The sequence below is a fragment of the Balaenoptera physalus genome, assembly GCF_965194825.1.
Source record: "Balaenoptera physalus genome assembly, chromosome: 5".
Taxonomy (NCBI): domain Eukaryota; kingdom Metazoa; phylum Chordata; class Mammalia; order Artiodactyla; family Balaenopteridae; genus Balaenoptera; species Balaenoptera physalus.
The window spans coordinates 78,783,838-78,808,680 of record NC_138884.1 but is presented as its reverse complement, the minus strand read 5'-3'; the positions used below and the strand labels follow the sequence as shown (position 1 = coordinate 78,808,680).

The window sequence follows — 24,843 nt, the reverse complement described above, 5'->3', positions numbered from 1 at the left end:
TTCCCCTCCTCTCCCTGTGTTCTCAAGTCTGTTCTCTACATCTGTGTCTTTATTACTGCCCTGCCACTAGGTTCTTCAGTACCGTTTTTTTAGATTCCTTATATGTGATCGCTACTTTAAAATCTTTGTCAAGTATTTCTAATGTCTCTGTCATCTTGGTGTTCACATCTCTTGATTGTATTTCTTTATTTAGTTTAAGATCTTCCTGGTTCTTGGTATGGTAAATTGTTGTTTTGGTTTTTTTTTTAATTGAAATCTGGACATTTTCAGATTATGAGAGTCTAAATCTTATTTAAACCTACCCTTTTATGAAAGGGTATGTCTTTCTCTGACACCACTCAGGCATTTGGTGGATGAGGGGTGGGGGATTTCATTACTGCTATGGGAATAGACGCCCAGGTTCCCCACTCAGTTCCTTTTGACACCCAAGGGGGAGGGACCGACTGGGTGGAGGTAGAAATTTTGGCTACCCATATGGTCTCCACTGAAACTGTGATGAGGGTGGTCTTACTACCAGTGAGCAATCATCAAAGTCCTGACACTCCACTAGTCCTCCTCTAACACCAACCCAAGAGGAGGGAAAAGAGCACCTCATTACTTCCTTCTCTCTTACCTCCCTGGATAAGGTGTTTGTAGGCCTTGTTCAGTCTCAAAAGGATAGAAGTCCAGGCTCCCCACTAGCCTTTGTTGGCATGGGTGAAAGTAGTGCCACAGTTTTTTCTGTGGTGTTTGGCTGGAGCAGAGCACTTATTATCTAAAAGTTTTCTTTCCTAGTCCTTTGGCTAGAGAGAGCAGATTTTTTTTTGGTCTGTCATACCCAAAGGCCTTTTTGGGTTGGTGCCTTCTTCAGCTTTAATCTGGGATATATGAGGCAAAAGAAAATCCTGGGAACTCATTACCATGTCACCCCTCAGGTCTCAAGGTTCCTGAGTAGTGTTTCTTCTTCTCTCCATGTTTCAGTCTTATGTCTGTTTTATATACAGTGCCCATGGTTTTAAATTATACTTACTGGGAGAAATAGGGAAAAGTTCATCTATTCCATTTTCCCAAGTGGAAGTATGAGATTCACATTCTTAAAAAATTTCAGGAGACATCCATTTCCCTGGCATAACTATTAATAGTTAAAATGGTGGTGAGAAGTTTTTCCAGAGGAAAAGGCTTTCACAAAGCCTATTTTCAAGATAAGATTTGGTGAGACATTCCAAACATTATAGATATATTCCAGTGTTTATAAAGCTGTGATGTAGAAATGAAGCACTCTCAGGGACTTCCCTGGTGGCGCAGCAGTTAAGACTCTGTGCTCCCAATGCAGGGGGCCCGGGTTCGATCCCTGGTCAGGGAACTAGATCCCACATGCATGCGGCAACTAAGAGTTCGCATGCCACAACTAAGGAGCCCGCGAGCCGCAACTAAGGAGCCAGCAAGCCACAACTAAGACCCGGTGCAACCAAATAAATAAATATTATTTAAAAAAAAAAAAAAGAAAGAAATGAAATACTCTCAGCCTCATCAAGATGATCTGCCTAATTTCACCATACCCTCTACATCAGTCACCATAAGAAAGAAGCCTAGGACTCCTTGGTCATCTCTCATCTACCAGATTGTCGTTCACAATGTCTTAGTGAATCTCTTAACCTGACCTCATTTCTGTCTATCCCCAGCTCTCCAGACTTTTCCAAAATACTCCTTGAAACTCAGTGATCCTCCTCTGAACTTTACTGTTCTTGCCTCCTATCTGAAACCTGCATCCCCACCAAAACAAAATCCCAGTCAAAAGGCTGCCAGTGTGGTAAAAAAAACTAGGACTGAAGGTGGCTTTTCTGGAGTTGGTACTGGAAGAAGCAGGTCTAGGCACTACCCTTAGATAGTGGCTAGAGGATAACTTAGGCATAGAGTCTCAGTTATCCAGTGAGCTTCCAGGAAGACAGTGAAACAACTTGGGCAGAGACAAAGGTGGGACTGTGGGGAATGGAATTGAGAAAACACTTTCATAGTCACCTATAGAAAGGGGAAGATGGATTATGTAAGATAAAGAAAAAAAAAAAACTTCTGTGAAGATCATGGAATTTGCAATTCAGGGTACTTGGGTCCTGTGGACATCTTGTCTTCAGTTTTCTACCAGAAGAGACTGTAACAGTTTGTTGGATATAATTGATTCAAGATATAATTGGTTCATAATTATTCTCAATTATGGTCCTACTTTAGAGCCCCTTATGGAGTTTTTTTGGTGTTTTTTTTTTTTTTTTGGCTGCACCCTGCAGCATCCGGAACTTCCCCAACCAGGGATTGAACCTGCACCCACTGCAGTGGAAGCCTGGGGAAGCACGGAGTCTTAACCACTAGACCACAAGGGAAGTCCTGGAGTTTTTTTTTTTTTAATCAGCTTTACTCAGGTGGAATTTTAAATGCACAATTTTAATTACAAGAGTATAGATTCATGCAGCCAGCCCAGTAAAGTCATCGAACATTTACATCATCCCCCAAAGTTTTTTTTGTACTTCCTCCCAGTCAGTTCTCCCAGCCTCAGGCAAATATCTGATTTGTGCTTAGTTACCATAAGTGAGATTTGCCTAATTTTTGAGAATCATCCTTGTTGTATCAGCAGTTTTCTCCTCTTTGTTGCTGAGTGGTATTCTGTTGTATGGATATACCACAATTTGTTTACCTATTCACCTGCTGATGGACATTTGAGCTGTGTCCAATTGAATGGAGTGTTCTATAAATGTCAGGTTAGCTTGATTGATGGTGTTGGTCATGTCTTTGTCCTTTCTGATTTTCTACCTATTTGTTTCGTCTATTACTAAGGAGTGTTGAAATATCTAACTAATTCTGGACTTTTTTAGTTCCTTTCAGTTATGTCTGTTTCATGTGTTTTGTATATTTGTTTTTGGGTATACATAGTTAGTATTCTTATGTTCTCTTGCTGAATCGACCCCTTTAACTTTATGAACTCTATCTCTGATGGTAATTGCTTTCTGATATTATTATAAACGCTCCATCTTTTTCATAATCGGTTTTGTATGAGGTAACTTTTTCTATCCTTTTACTTTTAACCTGTGTCTTTATATCTAAAATGTGTTTCTTTTAGATAGCATGTTGCTGTTGCTTTTTTGTCCATACTGGCAATATTTACCTTTTAATTGGAGTGATCACGATTCACATTTAATGCAGTTATCAATATGGTTGGTTTAAAATCTGTCTCACAACTTGTTTTCTCTTTGTCTCTTCAGATTTTTGTTCCTTTTCTCCTCTGCTTTCAGTCTTGCAATATCTGAGTACTTTTTATATATTGCATTTTATTTTCACGGTTGGCTTACTTTCTATCTCTTTTTTTTTTTTTTGCTTTTTATTAAGTGGTTGCTTTAGAGTGTGCAGTGTACATATTTAACTTATTACAGTTATCTTCAAGTAATATACCACTTCACTTATAGTGTAAGAACCTCAGAACAGTATATTTCCATTCCTTCCCATTCTTTGTGCCACATTTATCATTTACTTTTACTCTCTTTATATATATTATATTAAATTGCAGAGAATGTTTTCGTTAGTTTTATTTTACAGTTATCTTTTAGTGAAATTAAAAATGATTTATTAAAGATCTTTTATGTTTCCCAAAATATTTACCATTCCTGGCTCTGCTTATTGCTTTATGCAGATCAGGGTTACCATTTGGTATCATTTTCCTTCCACCTGAAGAACTTCCTTTAGCATTTCTATTAGTGAAAGACTTGCTGGCAACAAATTTTCTCATATTTTGTTTGTCTTTAAAAGTCTTTACTTTGATGTTAGTTTTGAATGATAATTTTGCTGGATATAGAACTCTAGATCGAAGTCTGAGGTATTTTATCTTTGTTCCTCTGTTTAAACATTTTTAAAAAATTTATTATTCACTTTTAGAAATTTGATGATGTTCCTTGGTGTGGTGTTCCCTTTGTTTGCCCTGCTCGGGTTTTTTTTGTTTGTTTGTTTTTTAAATTACTTAGATACATGAGTTTATAGTTTTCATCAAATTTGGAAAATTTTCAGCCATTCTTCAAATCTTTTCTGTCCCACTTATAACCCCCTTCATCTGGGACTCCAGTTGCATGTATTAGACCACATGATTTTGACCTGTAGATCATTGAGGCTTTATCATTTCTTTTTAGAGTCTTTTTCATTTCTTTTTTGAGTCTTTTTATTTTCTGTATGCTTTAGTTTAGATAATTCTTATTGTTATGTCTTCAGGTACCTCTTCTTCTGCAACATCTAAATTGTTATTAATTCCCATCCAGTGAACTTAGCACTTGGAATATATTATAAGTTTTTCATCTTTAAAAGTTCTATTGGGAATTCCCTGGTGGTCCAGTGGTTAGGACTCTGTGCTTCCACTGCAGGGGGCCCAGGTTCGATCCCTGTTCAGGGAACTAAGATCCTGCAAGCTTCAGGGCATAGCTAATAATAATAACAATAATAACAGAAAAAATGTTTTTTTTTAAAGTTCTATCTAGCTCTTTTAAAAATCTTTTATTTCTCACCTCATATTTATATATATTTTTTATATCCTTAAGCATATGTGTAATAGTTCTTTTTAAAGTCCTGCCTGGTAATTCAGTCATTCCTGTGACTTCTTAATCTGTTTCTCTTGACTAATTTTTATCCTAGTTTTGGTTATCATTTTACTATTTCTTTATATGTCTACTAATTTTTTATTGGTTAGTGGACATGGTGAAGTTTTATGTTCTGTGCTGGATTTTGTTACCGTCTTTTAAATCGTGTAGACTTTGTTGTGGTAAACAGGTAAGATTTTCATGGGTTAGTTTAATCCTTTATAGCAGGGATCAGCAAACATTTTCTTAAAGGGCCCGATAGTAAATATTTTAGGATTGTGGGTGATATGGTCTCTGTTGTAAGTTTTCAGCTACTCTTGTAGCTGGAAAGCAGCCATAGACAATATAGAAACACATGAGTGTTGCCATATTCTACTAAAATTTTTTTTTTAAAAGCATTTTACTTTTCCATGGTGGTAGCTTGCTGACCCCTGCTTTAGTGGCTTGTTTTTAAGTTTTGTTTGAGTGGATTTGGGGTAGCTTTATTCTAGAACTAGTTTATTCCTTTTGGAGTGTCCCCTGATTGCCCTGGATGTTTGACAAGGATTCTCTACTCTAATTGGTTGAAACTCAGATGTTTCCTAGTCCTGTATGAGCTTTGGAAACTGTTCAGTTTACAGTGCTCCAGGCCTCCTTTGCCCAGTGTCATGGAGCTTCACTTGGTGCATTCACAGCTCAATATTCCAGCAAAGGTTCAAGCAGACCTCTAAGCTGAGTTATAGAGGTCTTCTGGAGCACCTCCCTCCTCTAAGGTAATCTGCCCCTCAGATTCCAAGTTTAGTCTTCTCAAATCAGCAAGATAACTTTGATCTGCTCTGAATCCTCCTCCTCACTCTATAATCCAACCTCCCCCCCAAAAAAAGCCAGGGTGCCAGTAGAGCTCACCACATTTATTTTCCCTCTTTCAGGGATTACAGTCCCGTACTGCCTGTTGTCCAATATTTGAAAACTGTTCTTATGTATCTTAACTGGGTAAGCCCTGTCCTATTTTTGTCAACATGGTTGGAAGTGCCTATGGTAGTTTTAAAATAAATATCTTGATTTCCATTCCAGACTAGATTCTCTAGGGGTGGTGCCTGGGCTCCCCCCACACACACCTTTTTTTAAAGTTTCTTGGGATTCTGACACACAGTCAGACTTTCCTCTACTCATATCCTTGGCAAACTAATGGAGGTTGAGAGAGAATACGGTGACTCTGATTCATTTCTCCCCTGCACTCTCCTCCCTTCCTCTCCCCGCCGACCATTCACTCTGAACCTCACCCCAGAGTTCTTTGCTAGATAAAGCATGTTAAGGTAATATTTTTTTATTTATATTGTATATAGCCATTCATGGGCATTTGAAGAAACCTTCCAGAGATGGTTTATCCAAATAGAATAAACAGGAAAGGATGAATGTCCCCCAGGACATCTGAACTTACAATGCTAAGGGACCACTACAAGAATAAAATTTATCTGAAGTCTTATTTTGACTTAAAAATTAATGCAAATTGTACATTTAATTCTTTCATATATCATTATTTGTTTCAACATGTATTTTAAATAACCACTTAGTAGAATTGACATTCCAGCAAAATGTACCATCTTTATCCTGTGACTTCGTATACCTCTTGATATGCCCCTAACTAGATTTATAACTTCCCTACTTGGTGAAGCACAACAATAGAAGCAGGTTTAGTTTCTAAATTATAAGTTACACTATGGATGATGCAGGGCTTGGAGGTACACTCTCCAGATACTTGATACATGTTTACATGAATGTTTCTTTGAGGGGAAAGTGTGTTTCAAATTCTAGTCAGCTGTCTAGTAGTCAGCATTTTTTTCACCTCTAGAATGTGGCTCAGGTTGGTTGCCACAGGAAAACAGAATGCTGCAGTGCCTTTTCTGGTATTGTAGATTCCTAGCTGACCTAGTTAAAACACTGTTGTCAAGGATAGTTGCAATCCTCTGAGTAAGGACTTGGTTACTTAAGAGCTACCAGTGATCGATCGATCGATCTATCTATCTATCTATCTCTCTGTTTCCCTAGAAATATTCTTTATTCCTTGCATTTCTGTAGAGTGAGTTTTCATGAATACAGATGTACTGCTGCCCAGTCATAAAGCAGTGGTTTCACTTGCACTTGGTTTCCACTGAAAACATTGATTTTTCTTTGCCATTCTACAGTACCTTCTCCAGGCAAATTCCGCTCCCCTGCAGCACCATCTCCTTTGGCTCTCCGGCAGCCAGTAAAAGCATTTAGTAACCATGGCTCTGGTTCTCCTGGTAGCCAAGAAACAACACAACTCATGCAAACCACCTCCTCACCTGGGCCTCCCATGGTTCAGAACACAGTCCCAGCAAATCCTCCCAGCAATATCAACAGCACTACTCTAACCAGACCTGCAGGGACAACTGTGATGAGAAGTGGCTTGCCCAGACCCAGTGCCCCTTCTGCTGGGGGTATACCAGTGCCTCGCAGCAAACTTGCACAGCCTGTTCGCAGGTAAGTGGCAAACGCCCTGCTTTGACCTTCTTGAGCGTAGGGAAATGGGTAGACTGGAATTATCCTCATCTCTGCCTTTGATAGTGAAGATCAAGAGTCCTAGTGGGTTCCCACTAGCATCTTAGTACAATTTGAATAAAACATTACTTTCCTTGCTTAAGAAATTCTCACTTGGGACATTGGGGTATTATATCACTTTGGTTCAGGTTAAATTTACCCAGATGCCTAACATGATTAAGCATCTTGGTGAACTTCTAGAAAAAATTGTTAGAACCACTTCATTTGGATGTGGTATTTGTTCATTTTGAATATAATGATATTCAATAAAGATACTAAAAGCATAATAGAACCTAGAATGAGATTTAAGATAAAACTTCTAGCCATCAGGTCTGAGTATATAATCCAGGAGGGTGGTTTTCAAACTTCGCTACAATTCAGAATCTTCTGTGGAATTTATGTAAATATAGAGGCCTAAGTTTTACCCACAGAGAGTAGCTCTGGTGTGAAGCCCAAAATCTGTAGGTATGCTGTTTTTAAATTTGTTTGTTTAATCTTCAGGTGATTCTGAGCCAGCCAGGTTCGGAACCATGTATCTGTAGTCTTCATCTACCTTTCAGGAATGTGCTTACCACTATCAGTAAACTTAGGTGTCAAATATAATTAAACTTGAAATATTTATTTGCATGAAAAAAGTGCTTTTGTGCTGTAAGCATTGAAACTGAATTACCCATACTTCTTTTATTCTAAGATAGCATATTATGTTTCTGAATTCAATAGAGAATAAGCTTTTTGCTACGTACTATGCTAAATAACATATCTGTACCTTATTTAGTTTTTACAATAGCATTAAACATGTAGGTACTGTTATTATGCCTGTTTTTCGGAGGAGAATATTAAAATTTAATGAGGTTAAGTAATTTGCCTAAGACTTCAGCTAGTAAGACCTTCAGTTCCAAGTATGTCTGACTTCAGAGTCCTTTTAAGCACTGTCCCATTCTGCCTCTCTCGTGATGGTGACACTACGCCTCTAATATCACATTCATCAATTTGCCCCTCAAATAAATAAGTAAATAATAAGCTTGGTGATCCATTCGGTTGGAAAAGACAAGACAATCTTTCTCTTACTCAAGTGGCTATGTTAACAAAAAAAAGGTTAGTGCAGTCACCTGATGCCCAGTGAAACTTGAAAGTTGTGGACATGTTGAATGTGGGATGGTTGCGCTAATAGCTGTTTAGAGCTTTGATCTCAGCAGTGCCCTAGAACATTGGATCATGATGCCATCTGCAAAGTAATTAATATATATGGAAGATAAAATGGTAATGTTCCATAAAACCTTGCAAATCACTTTATAAATTGCTTTATTTCAGATCCTTGCCAGCTCCTAAAACCTACAGTAGCATGAAAGATGACAGTTGGAAAGATGGCTGTTATTGACCAGCAAAGACAAGAATGCAGAGTCCACAGCTTCATGGATACCCCTTCACCAGGCTAAAAGACAACTTTTATATGCAGACTGTTCAGATAAGACTCTTGGGATTTATAAAATCCCAGCCCTCTCTGTCTTAATTAGCACAAACTGACAGAGATGATCAAGCAGCACTTTAATGACATTTAACATCAGATGTGTTTGGTAATCATACAATCACTCTCCATGGAATCACTTTTAGTTTTGTTTAATAGAAACTAGGTTGATTTTTTAATATTTGACAGAGGCCAATATCTGGGCAAAAAACTAATGGATGCCAAAGAGAAATGCCCATTTGTAAATGAGAGAGTACCTTTGTGCACAAGAAAATGGTGAATTCAAGCTATCCAAAACTTCACATTCAACCTAATTTACTGTATAAATAGTATCAATAAATATTTGTGTTAATGAGAACTAATATTCTGATTACTTATCTAAAATGTTTCACTAGTGTTTCACTAGTTCTCCAGGAAACTAGATTGAGATGGCAAGGGGGCAGGGTGGGAAGAAACCTGGGCTAGAGATTTAAAACATGATACCTAAATTTGGAAGAATCCTATAAGTTATTTTTGCAGATTCATTAGAAAAATTATTTTGTTTAATCTTGATTTTTGGGTGTAGCTCACATATCACCACCACCAGATAGTGTTACAGCATGCATCCATCATGTTGCATTGACACATCAGACTTCTGTGTGTTTGTTTTGATTGCCAAAAGGGCTTAATATCAGTTGTACAATCTTTCTAAACTTTATAGCTCCTGGCTCAGGAAAGATAGCCTTTGCTATTGAAGCCACCTTCTTTCACATGCTGTCCTCTGTTACAGAACTAAGAGTTCTTGTTTTTATTAGCAGGTTTCCATGATGGGAAAGAGCAAGTAGTATGTGTGTTTATTATTGATATAAATAACACCACCTCAGTGCTTACAACCTGGAACAAAACCATACAATAAGAGGGGGGGAGGGAAATCTATGCACTTACCTTACAAAATCTCTGGTAATGACAGTAGTATTGTTACTATTAATTGACACAATAGCCTATTATGTGGTGGGAAATTATAGCCTGCTGAATCCTACTTAAGTCGATCCACTTTAAACTAACTTTCAAAACATCCTTTGAAAATACTGCCCCTTTTAGATTCTGCCTGACATCAATTTTTTGCATTTTTGGTAACAAATGAAACCTACTACATATGACTGTAACCTGTTAAACACTTGCTCTATGATGGCCCTTATGTATATCTTGGAAGTCACTTATTTTGGTTTTATTCGACTATTAGCAGACTAAAACTTCCTTCTTCAGCAGGCTTCTCATTTTTCATGGTGAGGTCTGTTTTTAAGTATTTAATTTGAACAGCTCTAAAATATTGGCAGCTGGGTCACTAAAGGATTTTAGATATTTGAACATAAGTTCATTTCCTATTAGTCAAACACATTCTGTAAGTTGGCAAAAGAAATTGAGAGAGAAATGGGAAGCTTATATTCAGGATAGCACTGAGGTTGATAGGTTGAGAGAATGATAAAACTTTTAAAACCAAGACCCCTGTTCTGCCATGACGGACCCCATGGTAGACTTTATTAGCTTGACCAGTAGGTAGTCATTCAGTTAGCACAAACAGCTGGAGATTCAAAATGCCAGTGCTAATGTATTTTGGTGTATCATGCAAGGAAGAAATATTATCCTTGGATTTGAGGGTGATGGGGATGGGTCAGGAAAGGATGGCGCCAGAATTCCACATGATGATGAACTTAAAAATGTTGCTTTTCAGAGGAAGATAAAGCATCTGTTTCGGGTAGAGGGGTATCGCGTGTAAAAATCTAAGTAAGTAAAAGAAAGAACTAGCCACTGTCTCTTTTTGAAACCACATATACACAAAAGAAAATAGGTCTCAGTTTTCAGTGCAACATTGGAAAAAAAAAATGCTGCAATCTACTAATGAAAAGGAATTTTAACCCTATTACAAAACACCCATTACATTTTTAAGTTAGATTATCAGTTTCAAAAGGAATATTCAGGTTATTTAACTTTGTTTTTAAATGGCTGCATCAGAAAAAAAAATGTCTATTTTTTTTAATTAAAATATTTCATCACTTGTTAAAAACATATTTGGATCTGAGTTGGGTAAAGTATTATTTTACCTGCTGTTGTACTACCACAGACTATTGGCTTTTAGTTTCCTAAAGAGAAAAATTGCCTATTTACTAGAAAGCCTTTGTGTATTGCCAGTTTTTCTGTTTGGGAAAAATCTAAGGATTCACTGTGGTTAGTCTTACAGATGAAGTGTGGATTTGATAAACTAGTGCCTATGATTTTAACTTATGTTTGATATATAGTAGTAAGGGTTTTATGAATGTTGATTATTTTTTTGTGCCAACAGCGCAGAATTGTCACTTATATGTAAGCAGAAATCTGTGAGCTCTGCTTCCAAAGTTATTTAATTTTCTCAGTGTTTGAATGTTATTTTTTGTAAGTGTGTTAATAAAAGTGTAAAGAATTGGAAAAAATATAAATATTCTTAACTCAAGCATTTGCTGGATCATTTTTCTACAAAACTTGTTTGTATAATATAAAACACTCTCTGAAGGGTTGGCTTTTTTTGGTTTTCATACCCTGGGAATCACATTTTGTAATACTGGGGACCATTCATAATTGTCAGATACTTTTTAAAAATTATTATCTCAGTACGTCACTTTTATAAAAAAGTTTTTCTGAAAGAAAATTAGATACATGTGTCCCCAGATGTTTGTATAACTCTAGAATGATCTAGACTATGTATATTTAACTTTTTATTGAATGTACAGGCGTCCATTTTTGACGTTATGCATGGTCCTTTTAGATCACATGAAGTTTGATTTGCAAAAACATTTCTATAGCCGAACTTGTATGTGTGGTTGCCTCCTTAATAAACAACCTGACCATAATGTTTATTATTAAATTTATATTTGTTTTTTTAAGTGTTTTATTAATTTCTGGATATGGTAAGATCTGCCCCCCCTTCCCACCAGTTGCCTACAATTGGTAATAATAAATAGCTCAGTTGATTTTTTAAAAACACAAACCCAAATCATATTGCCCTTCCAGACTTGATCTCTGTGAGGTTGGAATGTATCATGTTCTATTCTCTCTGCCCTAGTTATTTCATATGTGGATTATTTGGGGGTAAAATTTGTAGTTTACTCAAAATTGCTATTTTCCTGGAACTTTTTAACTTGCTGTGAATTGATATCTAGTTAGAAAAAGGTAGCATACGTAAAACAAGCAAAAAACTATTATATTAGAGTATCCAGGAGGGAAAATTACATTTTCAAACCAAATATGAATATTTGTTTAGTTGATCATGTGCATCTTTCTCTTATGGATAAACAGAAAAAATCAAGAATTGTACACTGTTTTATTAGTTCCCCGCATCCCTTTAAGAACCATTTAAAATTAAATGCCATTATACTTGTAAATTAATGAATGAAAAGTTTACTTAAACTTGTTATATACCCTGTGTAACAGGAAAATGTATATGGTGGTTCTTGTGAATTATTTGCTGTATCAAAGTTTAGCTTTGAATTACAAAATAGAATAAGAATAAATGATAGTGAAACTAACTTGGAGGGAGGTAGTGAACAGCATGTTCACATGAGCATGAAGCCGAAGTTAGCAACCACTAACATATTTGAATGATCTAAATAAAAGTCTGAGTAGATTAAATGGCCCTCTGGTTACTAGTATACAACTCAGTTAAAACTATTAACTGCATGCTAATTTCACACCAATTCTTCACACTGGATAACTTTAATGTTTTCTCTTTAAAAAGAAGGGGGGAAAAGCTTTATTTCTTCTGATTTTAAAAATAATAGACCCATTACTTTTTTACTTAACTGAAAATACTAAGAAATGTAAAAGGGGAAATGATCCCACATTTCACCTTGGGATCCTGCAATCCCACCTTCCAGAAATAAATATTTAAGTGCTGACCTTAACATGGTTATAAAATGCAGGTATCTCCCGCATTTCAAAGGTTCACTGTATGCCACTTTGCTTTTATGAAAGACCTATTAGTAGCTGTTTTCACTAACCAAAAGAAATCTGAAGAGTATTTTTGCTTTTATGAAAAAAGGGGAAAGCAAAAATAGCATTCAGTGTTTATTTTGCAGGGAGCAGTGCGCCCCACACTGTGAAGCTCCTTCATCAGGAACTACTCAGCATCTCAGCATCAAGCCACCATAGCTTGGAACTGTGTGAGCATCTGTGCTTTATCTTGATTTATTTTGTATACACAAAATAAATTAGTAAGTAAGTAAGATGTGTCTTCAGATAATTGCTTCTTCACTTTATGCCATTTCAACTTAGGAAAGGTTTCATAGAAATGCTTCTACTTTCAGTAGCCGGGGAAAACTGTATTAAGTGGAAGGGTAAGAAGTCTAATGTTTAAGATGAGAAAATACTTTTCACTTACAATGCTGACATGAGTTTGCTTTTGAACAGAGGTGTATATTGACTGCCTACTGAAAGCATGACACATTTCTCAATTCCTGATTGTAGATATTCCTTGATTAAAAAAAAATATATTGTTTGTATCCTTATAACATCAATTGGTTTCTGTTATGAAAAATTATTTTAGGAAAGTAGAGAAACAGTAAATTATAAAGAAGAAAAAGCACTAATTCCATAGGTAATCACCCACTTAAATTTAAGGATATTGTCTTTTTTCCCCCTAATGAAATTGTGATTATATTCATGATTGACATTGTAACTTTTTCTTAACTCTGTGAGGACTGCCATCATTTAGAGTGGTTCTGCTGGGGGAGAAATAGTTGCAGAAAGAGTATACAAATATTCCAAAACTTTACCAAATTTATATTCTTGTGTTCTTTATATAGTATCTTTTATTGACACTTGAGCTCCCCCCCACCCCCACCCCAGTCTACCAAGCCATGAATTGACAGTATTGGTTGAGTACAACTCCAGTTTCAAAACAAAATACCTCTGAAGAAATAGGCACAACCAAATAAAGAATCAAGATAGTCTAGATTAGAGTTCTCAGACTTTAGAATCACCTGACAGACTGCTAAAATGCAGATTTCTGTACCCTACCCCAAGCATTCCTGTTTAAAAATAGAACCTGGTCCCAAGAACAAAACTTCTAAGAATAGGATTCCCCAGCACAGGTCAGGTGCCCATTACTAGGCTAATTGACTATGGCAGGTGATTGGGGTTAAGTAAAAACCACGTAGCTCTTGTGAAAACCATATGGAGAGAATGAGGGAAGACCATTTTCCCTGAAAGTGGTGCTATCCCCATTAAGTAGGCCTAGTCTTGAGCAAACAAAACAGTAGGTACTTACACAAATGTCTCAGTGTATATCGTATAGAATGGTTATTTCATGTCAGTGGTCATGTTTTCCTGGAGGAAACATTTGTAGTGAGAGGGAAGGTTCCGATAGTATTTTTGAGCCCTTGGCTCAAATTGTTCATGCAGCCTAGCATCATTCCTGCCTTGAATTCCACAAAGCACCTCAGTATCCTTATTATAAGTTCCCCTTAATACAAAGGTTGATTTAAGCTAAGATTCTGGCATCTGCCACCAGAAGGAAGAGTTAATTTTTAAAATTTTTTAAGTGTTTTTTAAATTGATACATAAAATATGTACAGAAAAGTGTACAAAACAAATTTTCAGCTGAATGAATTGCTGAGTAACTATAATACATGTGTAACCACCATGTAGGCAAGAATTAGACTATTCACAGCACCCAAAAAAACCTCCCCTAATGCCATCTGCCAATCACTACTTCCTTCCTCCCCTTCAAAGATAACAGGTATCCTGACTTCCAACATTATAATTTAGTTTTGCCTATTTTTGAACTTCACCTAAATGTAACCAGACACTTTGTAACTTTTTTCTGCCTGTCATTTTGATTAAAGGCTAAAAATGGTGTTTCTGTCAGACTTGGCAGTAAACAACAAAGATAATGTGAGATTCACCTATGTTGCTCATGTCACTGTAGTGTGTTCATTCTCCTTGCCATATTATATGCCATTGTATAAATATGTTATGATTTGTCCATTCTAATGTTGAAGGACAATTGCGTTGTTTCCAGTTTAGGTCTCTTGAAAGTAATGCAGATTCGGACTTCAGGGATAACCAAGATGGAGTAAGCCCTCAAAAGCCCTTCTCTCCCACTTAACAACTAAAAATTTTGGACAAAATGCCAAAGACACCTACCTGAGGACACTGAAAAGTAAACAAAAGCAGGTGGATTTGGAGGACAGTCAAACCTGGAGAAGAGACCCATACAGGGTTGAGTTTTCCATTTTTTTCCTCTTTTATCTCAGCCCTGAGCTCAGAGAGGGCACCCAGCAGAGCTGTCATAATGACTCCTCTGATAGTTTGAACCAGAGGAAATTCTGAGGGAAAACCTATGAAAGGAAAACCCCCAAAAATGAGGGGAAAAAATAGCTCTTGGTAGCTAGGACATGTTGGGGGCTTTTATTTTTGCTTTTCTTTCCTGATTTGTCACTGGTGAGCACCACAGTTAAGCCCTGGTAGCAAACAGTGCCAACAGTTAAAATTGATGGGAACCGTGTTTTCTGACAGAGGAAATGGGAAAAGAACCTCTGCAGTTTGAGGAATGTGAAGATAATCCCCATTTTTCTCTACTCTCTTTGTCCTGAAGGTAAACTGAGCTGTGGCAACTGCACAGTAATAGTGGTGGAGCTAAAATTCTGAGAGAACCCTTATATCTGGTCAGAGCACAGGGCAAAGGTGCCCTTGGGGCAAGGGGGGAACTGATGAGAGAGCTGGAGAAAGCAGCCCTTTATGTTTTGATTAGTGCAAGCTCCAGGCTTACCCCTGAGCTACACATACTCAGACCCAAAACAGCACAGCAAAGCCTTTGAGAACTGAACTAATTTAAACCACTGAACATGACACAGCCTAACTGTGTCTGTCATGCACTGAGCAGTGCATGTATGAGGTAGATCCAACATAGCATGACAAAGCCTTTGTAAACTAAACTGACATTGGAACCACAGCCCGCAGAAGATGGAACAGAAGTTGCATTCTGAACCTATCTGGGTTGACTGTTCAAACAAACAAAAATCAACATTGTCCAGAACATTTTAATGGGACCTAGAGTCTAAAGTATAATATTCAAAATGTCTAGCATATAATCTAAAATTACTCAGCCTGTAAAGAACCAGGGAAATGAGATCATTTCTCAAGAAGTAAGAACAAATGTCAACACCGATATGGTTCAGATGTTAGAATTATCAAACTTTAAGGCAGCCATTATAACTATAACATGAGACAAAGGAAAACACTCTTGAGTTGAATGGAACTATAGAAGTTCTCAACAAAGTAGAAATTTTTTTTCAAAAGAAAAAAATTTTAGAACTGAAAAGGTATCTGAAATTTTTAAAATTTGCTAGATGGATCCAATAGCTAACTGAAGATGACAGAAGAGTCAGTGATATTGAAGAGAGAGCAATAGAATTTATTAAACCTAGAGAACAGAACGACAAAAGATTGAAAAAATGAGCAGAGCCTCAGGAACCAGAGGACCAATATCAAAAGGCCTAACATTTGTTTCACTGGAGTCTAGTAGTAAACTAGCTCTCAAAAAAAGTCATTTGTAATGTTTTCCAATGTCCAGGTAAATATTCCCACCATGGCCATTTTCAAGCTATCAACATGATGTCACTGAACGTAGTATTGGGAAGAGTTGTGCAAAATCAGCTTGTGAGTTGGTACAAGCTGGCTCTAGCAGAGCAATGTTGGGATCCCAGAAAAGGAGGAGAAAGAGCTAGGTACGGGGCAATTATTTGAAGAAGTAATGGATAGAACTTGCCAAATTTGATGAAAGACATAAATTTACAGATTCGGGAATCTCAGTGAACTGAACCTACCTGGGTTGATAACGGGATAAACTGAAAGAAAACCACACCAAGATACATCATAATTAAACTGCTTAACTCAAAAAGGAAAAACTCAAAAGAAATACACACAGAGACACATCATAATTAAAGTGCTGACAACCAGAGATAAAGAAAAAAAATCTTGAAAGCAGCTAGATTAAAACACTTTATGGGGACTTCCCTGGTGCAGCAGTGGTTAAGGATCTGCCTGCCAGCACAAGGGACACGGGTTCGATCCCTGATCCGGGAAGATCCCACATGCCGCAGGGCAACTAAGTCCATGCACCACAACTACTGAGCCTGTGCTCTAGAGCCCATGTGCCACAACTGCTGAGCCCATGCACCGCAACTACCGAAGCCTGTGCGCTCTAGGGCCTGCATGCCGCAACTAGTGAGCCTGCGTGCTGCAACTACTGAAGCCCCTGTGCCTAGAGCCTGTGCTCCGCAGCAAGAGAAGCCACCACAATGAGAAACCCCCACACCACAATGAAGAGTAGCCCCCGCTCGCCTCAACTAGAGAAAGCCCACATACAGCAACAGAGACCCAACAGCGCAAAAAAAGAACCACTTTATGTATCGTGGAACAACAATGTAAATGATCACAGATTTCTCATCAGAAACTCTGGAGGCCAGAAAATACTGAAAAAGATCTTTAGAGTGCTGAAAAAAAGAATAATCAACTCAATTTTCTATCCATTGAAAATTTTCTTCAGTAATCAAAGCAAAATAAAGACATTTTCAGGTGAGGGAAAACTAAGAATTTATTGTCTGCAGACTTAAAGGAAATGATGCCAGAGGGAAACTTAGAACTGCAAGAATGAAGGAAAAGCAGCATAAATGTTAATTATGTGGTTAAAAATAAACGAAAATTTTTCTGAGTTCTTTAAAATATGTATGACTGTTGAAAGCAAAAACTAACTTTGTTAAAAGAAGTTTTCAATGCATTTAGCAATAATGCATATGACAACTATAAGAATAGTAAAGAGACCTGTATAGTTGTAAGGCTTCTATATTTTACTTGAAGTGACAAAATACTAACTCTAAATAGACTGTGAAAGGTCAGGTGTATATATCGTAATCTCTAGAATATGTGTATTGCAATTGCAATTAGAGAGAGAGAAAATAGATGTTATAATTTAAGTTCAAATAATCTAAAAGAAGGCAGGAAAGGTGGAATAGAAGAACAAAAACAGGACAAACAGAAAACAAATATTAAAATAGAAGACCTAAGTCCATCCATACCAATAATTACATTAACTGTAAATGATTTAAGCACACCAAATTAGATTGTCAGATTGCATAAAAAGACTCAGCTATATGCTTTATAACTATATGTTGTATATAAATATGAACATATAGGTTAAAAATACAAAGATGAAGAATGACATACAATGCAAACATCAATCAAAAGAAAGCTAGAGTGATTGCATTTGTCGAAGTAGACTTCTGAACAGGGAAGATTAGCCAGGAATAAAAAAGGGAAATTACATAATGATAAAAGGTCAATTCACCAAGAAGCTGTAACAGTCCTAAAAATGTACATACCTAACAATCTTCAAATTCATGAGGCAAAAACTGATGGAGCTGAAAGAGGAAATAGACAATATTAGGATTTGGAAGACTTGAACAACACTATCAAACAACTTGATTGAATTGACATTTAAAGATTACTCAATCCAATAACAGCATAATACATATTTTTTTAAGTACAAATGGAATAGTAACCAAAATATATGCTGGATTATAGAAAACAAATTAAAAAGAACAACTTTTTAACACATTTTATTCTCTGAATAAAACAGAAATAGGGGCTTCCCTGGTGGCACAGTGGTTAAGAATCCGCCTGCCAATGCAGGGGACACGGGTTCAAGCCCTGGTCCGGGAAGATCCCACATGCCACGGAGCAACTAAGCCCGTGCGCCACAACTACTGAGCCTGCGCTCCAGAGCCTGCGAGCCACAACTCCTGAAGCCCGGCGCCTAGAGCCTGTGCTCTGCAACAAGAGAAGCCACTGCAATGAGAAGCCCACGCACCGCAACGAAGAGTAGCCCCCCGCTCACCACAGCTAGAGAAAGCCCGTGCACAGAAACAAAGACCCAACGCAGCCAAAAATAAAATAAGTTATAATAAAATAAAATTTAAAAATAAATAAATTACAGTAAGATTGATAACTGGAAAATACAACTATCTGGAAATTTTATATAAAACATACATTTAAATAACCACACATCAAAGATAAAGACACAAGAGAAATTAGGAAATATTTTGAGTTGAATGAAAATGAAGGTACAAAACATTGATATTTGGGGAAAGCAGCTAAAGTAACTTGAAGGAAATTTACAGTATTAAATGCTTATATTAAGTAAAAATGTGGTTGGCAGAATAATAGCTCACCAACGATATTCACATCCTAATCCCTAGAACCTGTGAATGTGTTCGATTTCATAGCAAAGGAGCATTAAGTTGTAGATGGAATTCAGGTTAATCGGCCGACTTTGAGATGGGGTGACTGTCCAGGCGTGTTCAGTGCAAGCACAGGGGTCTTTACATATGGAGGAAGGAGGCAAAAGAGGGAGAGATGGCAGCATGAGGACTCAGCCCAACACTGCTAGAGGAATGGAGCCATGAGCCAAGGAATGCAGGCCATCTCTAGAAGCTAGAAAATCAAGGTAACAGATTCTCCTTAGAGCCCGCAGAAAGATAAGAGCCTGCCGAGGCCTTGATGTTAGCCCAGTGAGAGTTGTTTCCGACTTCTGGACTTCAGAACTGTGAGATGATAAATAAATTTGTGTTGTCTTAAGCCACTAAGTTTGCGGTAATTTGTTACAGCAGCAACAGGAAACTATAAGAGGTCTCAAATCAATGATCGAAGCATTTACCTTAAGAAACTACGAAAAGAAGCCAAAGGAAAGAAATAATAAAGAGCAGAAGTCAGTGAAATTGAACACTAAAACAACTGAGGAAATCAGTGGAGTCAAAGTACTGCTGCTATGAACTTTCTTGTACATGTGCATGCATTTCTGCTAGATATATGTATATAAGTGGAATTTCTGGAAAAAGTGATGTGCAGCTGTTTTCCACAGTGGTGTGCCAGCTCCCATTCCTACCTGCAGTGCTCCATATTGACAGTCTGTTTTACTTTAGTCATTCAGAGTGTGTTGTGATATCTTTGTGGGTTAAATTTTCATTTCTTTGATAATTTATGATGGTTGAGTACTTTTTCATATGCTCATTGATCATTTAGATATCCTCTTGTGAAGTTTGTTCAAATAGCTTGCCTGATTTTCTATTGAGTTTTCTTTCTCTTACTGATTAGTAGGAGTTATATATGTATCCTGGATAAGTACATTTAGATAGTTTTTAGTAAAGTTTTTCATGATTCTTTTTAATGAGTATATAATCTGAAGTGATGTCCCTTTCATTTCATGTATTGATATTTGGGGATTCTTGCATTCTCCCTCTCCTTCTCCCACCTCTCCTCCCTTATCAGTTTCACCAAGAGTTTCTCAATTTTATAATTGCAGCTATTAATTTGATGTATCCCAGGACCCAGTCCTTGTTCCACTTCTCTCTCTGTACTCACTCAATGGTTCATAGCTTAGAAATCATCTATTATATGTCTGGAATTCAGACCCATCTCCTGAACTCCAGATTTACACACCCATCTGCTGATTCAGTATCTTCACTTGGATATCCAACAGAAATCTCAGGGTGTACATATGCAAAACAAACTTCTGATCTTGCAAACCTTCTGCATCCATCTTGGCTGATGGCAACAGGCTGAAAACTTTGGAGTCATTCTTGATAACTCCTCTGTCTCTCTGTCTCCGTCAGTCTCTCTCTCTCTCACACACACACACACACACACACACACACGATATAAGTTTCACAGGAGCAGAGATCGTTGATTTGTTTATCATTGTACCTCAAGTGCCTAGAACAGTGCCTAGCACATTGTAGGCACTTAAATATTGAATGAAAGCATTGTTGGTGAGAATCTCTTGAGAGAGCCATTTGTAACACGACAAAATTTACAATGTAGATTAAAATGTAGATCCAGTGATTTCCAAGAATTTATATTACACCTGTATGTGTGCTTGTGTAGATGTGAATATAGAACATTTATTATAGTGTCATTTGTGGCAAAGGCTGAACGTAAATGACAATCAATAGGACACTGGATAAATTATGATACATTATTCACTGAAATATCATGTAGCCATAAGGAAGACCAAGATACAATAATTCTATATAATGGTGTGGAATTACCAAAGATACAGTGTTAAAAGTGAAAACAAAGTGCCAAACAGTGCCATTTGTGGAGTGAAAAGGTTTGTGTGTGGTATTTGCTTGATTAACAATGACTGTCTCTAGAGGAAAGCAAAAGAAACTGGTGACTGACCTGTGGAGAGGGGAACTGGGGACTAGGTTAATAGTAGTAAAAAGACTTATTTTACCAGCATACTTCTTTGTACTTTTGAATTCTTTACCATGTGCATATGTACACCTACTGGTTTTTCAAAAAGCAAGAGAAATGTAGCTCTCCTTCTAACTTCCCCACCCCTCCTAAAAAAACTAAAATTTTGACTTTAGTTTAACGAGTAGAATCTGGTTTGTGGGACATGCTCTTCTTTGTCTTAGCCTTCTCATTTATGTCATCTTAAGTTTATATATTTGGGCCACAGAAGGCATTTTTATAAATTTTACTTTAATGTTATGCTTTGGGCTTTATCCAGAATTTTATGAAGAACAGCCACAAAAGCTGCTTCTCTCTGGCGTAAAATTATCAGGAGCATTGCTCATTATATGGCTCAACATCCCCTATATGAGGGCCCATGTGAGAACTTTAGTCTAGAATGCAGTACCTGGAAAATCCTAGTCTCTCTTGAGGAACTGAGGGTGCCCCCTCTTGATTACAAGACCTCTGTGCTTTGTCATGTTTGCAGTTTTCTCCCTGTTGCCAGAAAGAGTAGATCTATAAATGATGCTTAATTGTAGTAACTGAATTTATTTCTTTATAGCCTACCTTGGTCCAAAAAAATATAAGGTGGTTTACATAAATACAAGAAGAAGTTTTTATTAGACAGGAAAAAATCATGAAGCTGAAGAAAATAGGAGAAACCTCATGTGGCATATTTGCTTCCTCTTCCTTTTCAGAGCACTGATTGTATTTTTATTTTATAATACAACTGTTCTCTTAGAAGTAAGGTGAACATAAGTGAAGAATCCATATTTATATTTTTAACCTAAATGTTAAAATTTTCCACCTATTTTCATTCTTCAGCAAGCCAGAAAGTCTTCTGTAGGTTTAACTTATTCTGCACAGCCCTAAGCTGTGGACTGAGAAATTATGAAATTATATTCATATAATTATATAATATAATTATATGAAGTTATACTATTGGTTTATAGTAAATAAAGGAGACTCTGACTACTAAATAAGTGTAAGCAAAATCTGTTAAAGTCCCTTACAAAAAGTTTTGCTATAGGAGTTGTCTTGATTCCTTTAAAATAACATGAAAAAGTTTTAATTAGAAAACTTGATTTTCTATGGTAGACATCCTTCTTTTAATATACACTTTTAGAAAGTTGCGGGGGAGAGGGAAAGTTATATTTGAGAATTGATAACTTGGCCAGCAGCTACTTAGAATGTTTACACTTCATCTTTCAGATAAAAGGAAGTACCTATAGGTTATTCCCATGTAGATGCTACCAAACCAGGCAGACTTACAAATAACTAGAAAGAGTTCTTTTTAACACTGTCTCTTTTATTTATCTATTTTTATTTTTATTTAGATATAATTGACATATAGCATTATATTCATTTCAGGTGTACAACAACATAATAATTTGGTATTTGTGTATATTGCAAAATGACCACCACAATAACTCTAGTTAACATCCATCACTATACCTAGTTACAAAAATTTTTTTTCTTGTGAAGAAAACTTTTAAGATCTACTCTCTTAGCAACTTTCAAATAGACAATACAGCATTATTAACTGTAGTCCCCATGTTGTACATTATATCCCTATGACTTATTTATTTTATAGCTGGGAGTTTCCACTTTTTAACCCCCTTCAGCCACTTCACCCACCTCCCACACCCCCTCCCAATTCCCCTCCCCACCTCTGGTAACCAGCAATCTGTTCTCTGTATCCATGAACTCGGTTGTTTGTATTTTGGATTTGTTTTGTTCTGTTTTAAATTCTATATATAAGTGAGATCATACAATATTTGTTTTTCTCTGGCTGACTTATTTCACTTAGCATAATGCCCTCAAGGTCCATCCATGCTATTGTAAATGGCAAGATTGCCTCCCTTTTTTATGGCTAAATAATATTCCAGTGTGTGTGTGTGTGTGTGTGTGTGTGTGTGTGTGTGCGTGCGTGTGTGTGTGTGTGTGTATGCCATATTTTCTTTATCCATTTATCTATTGATGAACACAGGTAGCTTTCATAGCTTGACTATTATAAATAATGCTGCAGTGAACATGGGAGTGCATATATCTTTTCAAGTTAGTGTTTTTGTTTTCTTCAGATAAATACCCAGAAGTGGAATTGCTGGATCATATGGTAATTCTATTTTTAATTTTTTGAGGAACCTCCATACTGTTTTCCATAGTGGCTGCACCAATTTATATTCCCATTAACAATGCAAAGTTTCCCTCCACATCCTTGCCAATGCTTATTATTTCTCGTCTTTTTGATAATAGCCATTCTAACAGGTGGGAAGTGATAGGTCATTGTGGATCTGATTTGCATTTCCCTATTGATTAGTGATTTTGAGCATCTTTTCATGTGCCTGTTGGCCATCTTTGGGAAGAATGTCTATTCAGATCCTCTGTCTTTGGGAAAATGTCTTTCAGATCTGCTGCCCATTTTTTAATAGAATTGTTTGGTTTTTTTGCTATTGAGTTTTACGAGTTCCTTATATATTTTGGATATTAACCCCTTATCATATATGATTTGCAAATATTTTCTCCCATTTGGAAGGTTAACTTTTCATTTTGTTAATGGTTTCCTTTGCTGTGCAGAAGCTTTTTGGTTTGATGTAGTCTCACTTGTTTATTTTTGCTTTTGTTGCCTTTGCTTTTGGTGTCAAATCCAAAAAAATCATCACTAAGACTGATGTCAAGGAGCTTGTGGCCTATGTTTTCTTTCTTTCTTTTTTAAAAAATTTTATTTATTTATTTGGCTGCATCAGGTCTTAGTTGTGGCATGTGGGATCTTTTGTTGCAGTATGGGCTTCTCTCTAGTTGTGGTGCATAGGCTCCAGAGCGTGCAGTCTCAGTAGTTGCAGTGCACGGGCTCTCTAGTTGTGGCACACGGGCTCCAGAGCGCGAGGGCTCAGTAGTTGTGATGCGTGGGCTTAGTTGCCCTGTGGCATGTGGAATCTTAGTTCCCCAACCGGGGATTGAACCTGTGTCCCTTGCACTGGAAGGCAGATTCTTAACCACTGGACCACCAGGGAAGTCCGCTATGTTTTCTTATTATAGAAGTGTTAATTGTTTCAGGTCATGTTCAAATCTTTGATCCATTCTGAGTTAATTTTTATGGTGTAAGACAGTGGTCCAGTTTCATTCTTTTGCATGTGACTGTCCAGTTTTTCCAACACCATTTATTGAAGAGACTGTCCTTTCCCCATTGTATGTTTTTGGCTCCTTTGTTATAAATTAATTGACCATATATGTGTGGGTTTTTTTCAGGGCTTTCTATTCTGCTGCATTGATTTATGTGCCTGTTTTTAATGCCCATACTATACTCTTTTGATTACTATGGTTTTGTAATATAGTTTGAAACCAGGGAGTATGATGCCTCCAGTTTTTTTCTTCTTTCTCAAGATTGCTGTGGCTACTTGGGGTCTTTTATGGTTCCATACAAATTTTAGGATTGTTCTATTTATGTGAAAAATGCCATTGGAATTCTGATAGGAACTGCATTGAATCTGTAGATTGCTTTTGGTAGTATGGACATTTTAACAATATTAATTCTTCCAATCCATGAGCATGGAGTATCTTTCCATTTATTTGTGTCTTCTTCAACTTCGTTCATCAGTGTTGATGAAAATCTTTTTCTGACACTTTTATAAACAGGAGATGCTGATTGTGATGTGAATATTGCTTAATGATTTAAGCTCATCAGTAAAATCAATGACTATATTCTGTGTTTGGTAGATTTGTTTCTTCTCTGGCTACCAGTTGTCAGTCCTACTGCCAGAAAGCCAGTGTTGAAGCCACCCTTACAAAGATGCTGTCTTTCTTCCTGTGGACCCAAATCAAATCATCCTAATTATTAGAGTTACATATAAGAATAGCCAGTAAGTTCTAAGTCCTTGACTATGTCTATTTCTGCATGGATGCCAAGTTTCTGTTTCTCTTTCTTTGGGACAGTTATTTCACAAG

General features: G+C 36.9%; 1 protein-coding gene across 4 annotated transcripts in view; it reads left to right on the top strand.

Moving 5' to 3' along the window:
* Window positions 1-11,474, top strand: part of SLAIN2 (SLAIN motif family member 2) — an 80,053-nt gene extending 68,579 nt beyond the window's left edge. For all 4 annotated transcript variants that reach the window (XM_082462480.1, XM_082462482.1, XM_082462483.1 and 1 more), the window contains 2 exons: window positions 6,752-7,070; window positions 8,439-11,474. In XM_082462480.1, coding sequence (XP_082318606.1) covers window positions 6,752-7,070; window positions 8,439-8,505 — 386 coding nt within the window. In that variant the 3' untranslated portion in view covers window positions 8,506-11,474. The remainder of the gene's footprint in view (window positions 1-6,751; window positions 7,071-8,438) is intronic.
* The last annotated feature ends 13,369 nt before the right edge of the window (window positions 11,475-24,843 follow it).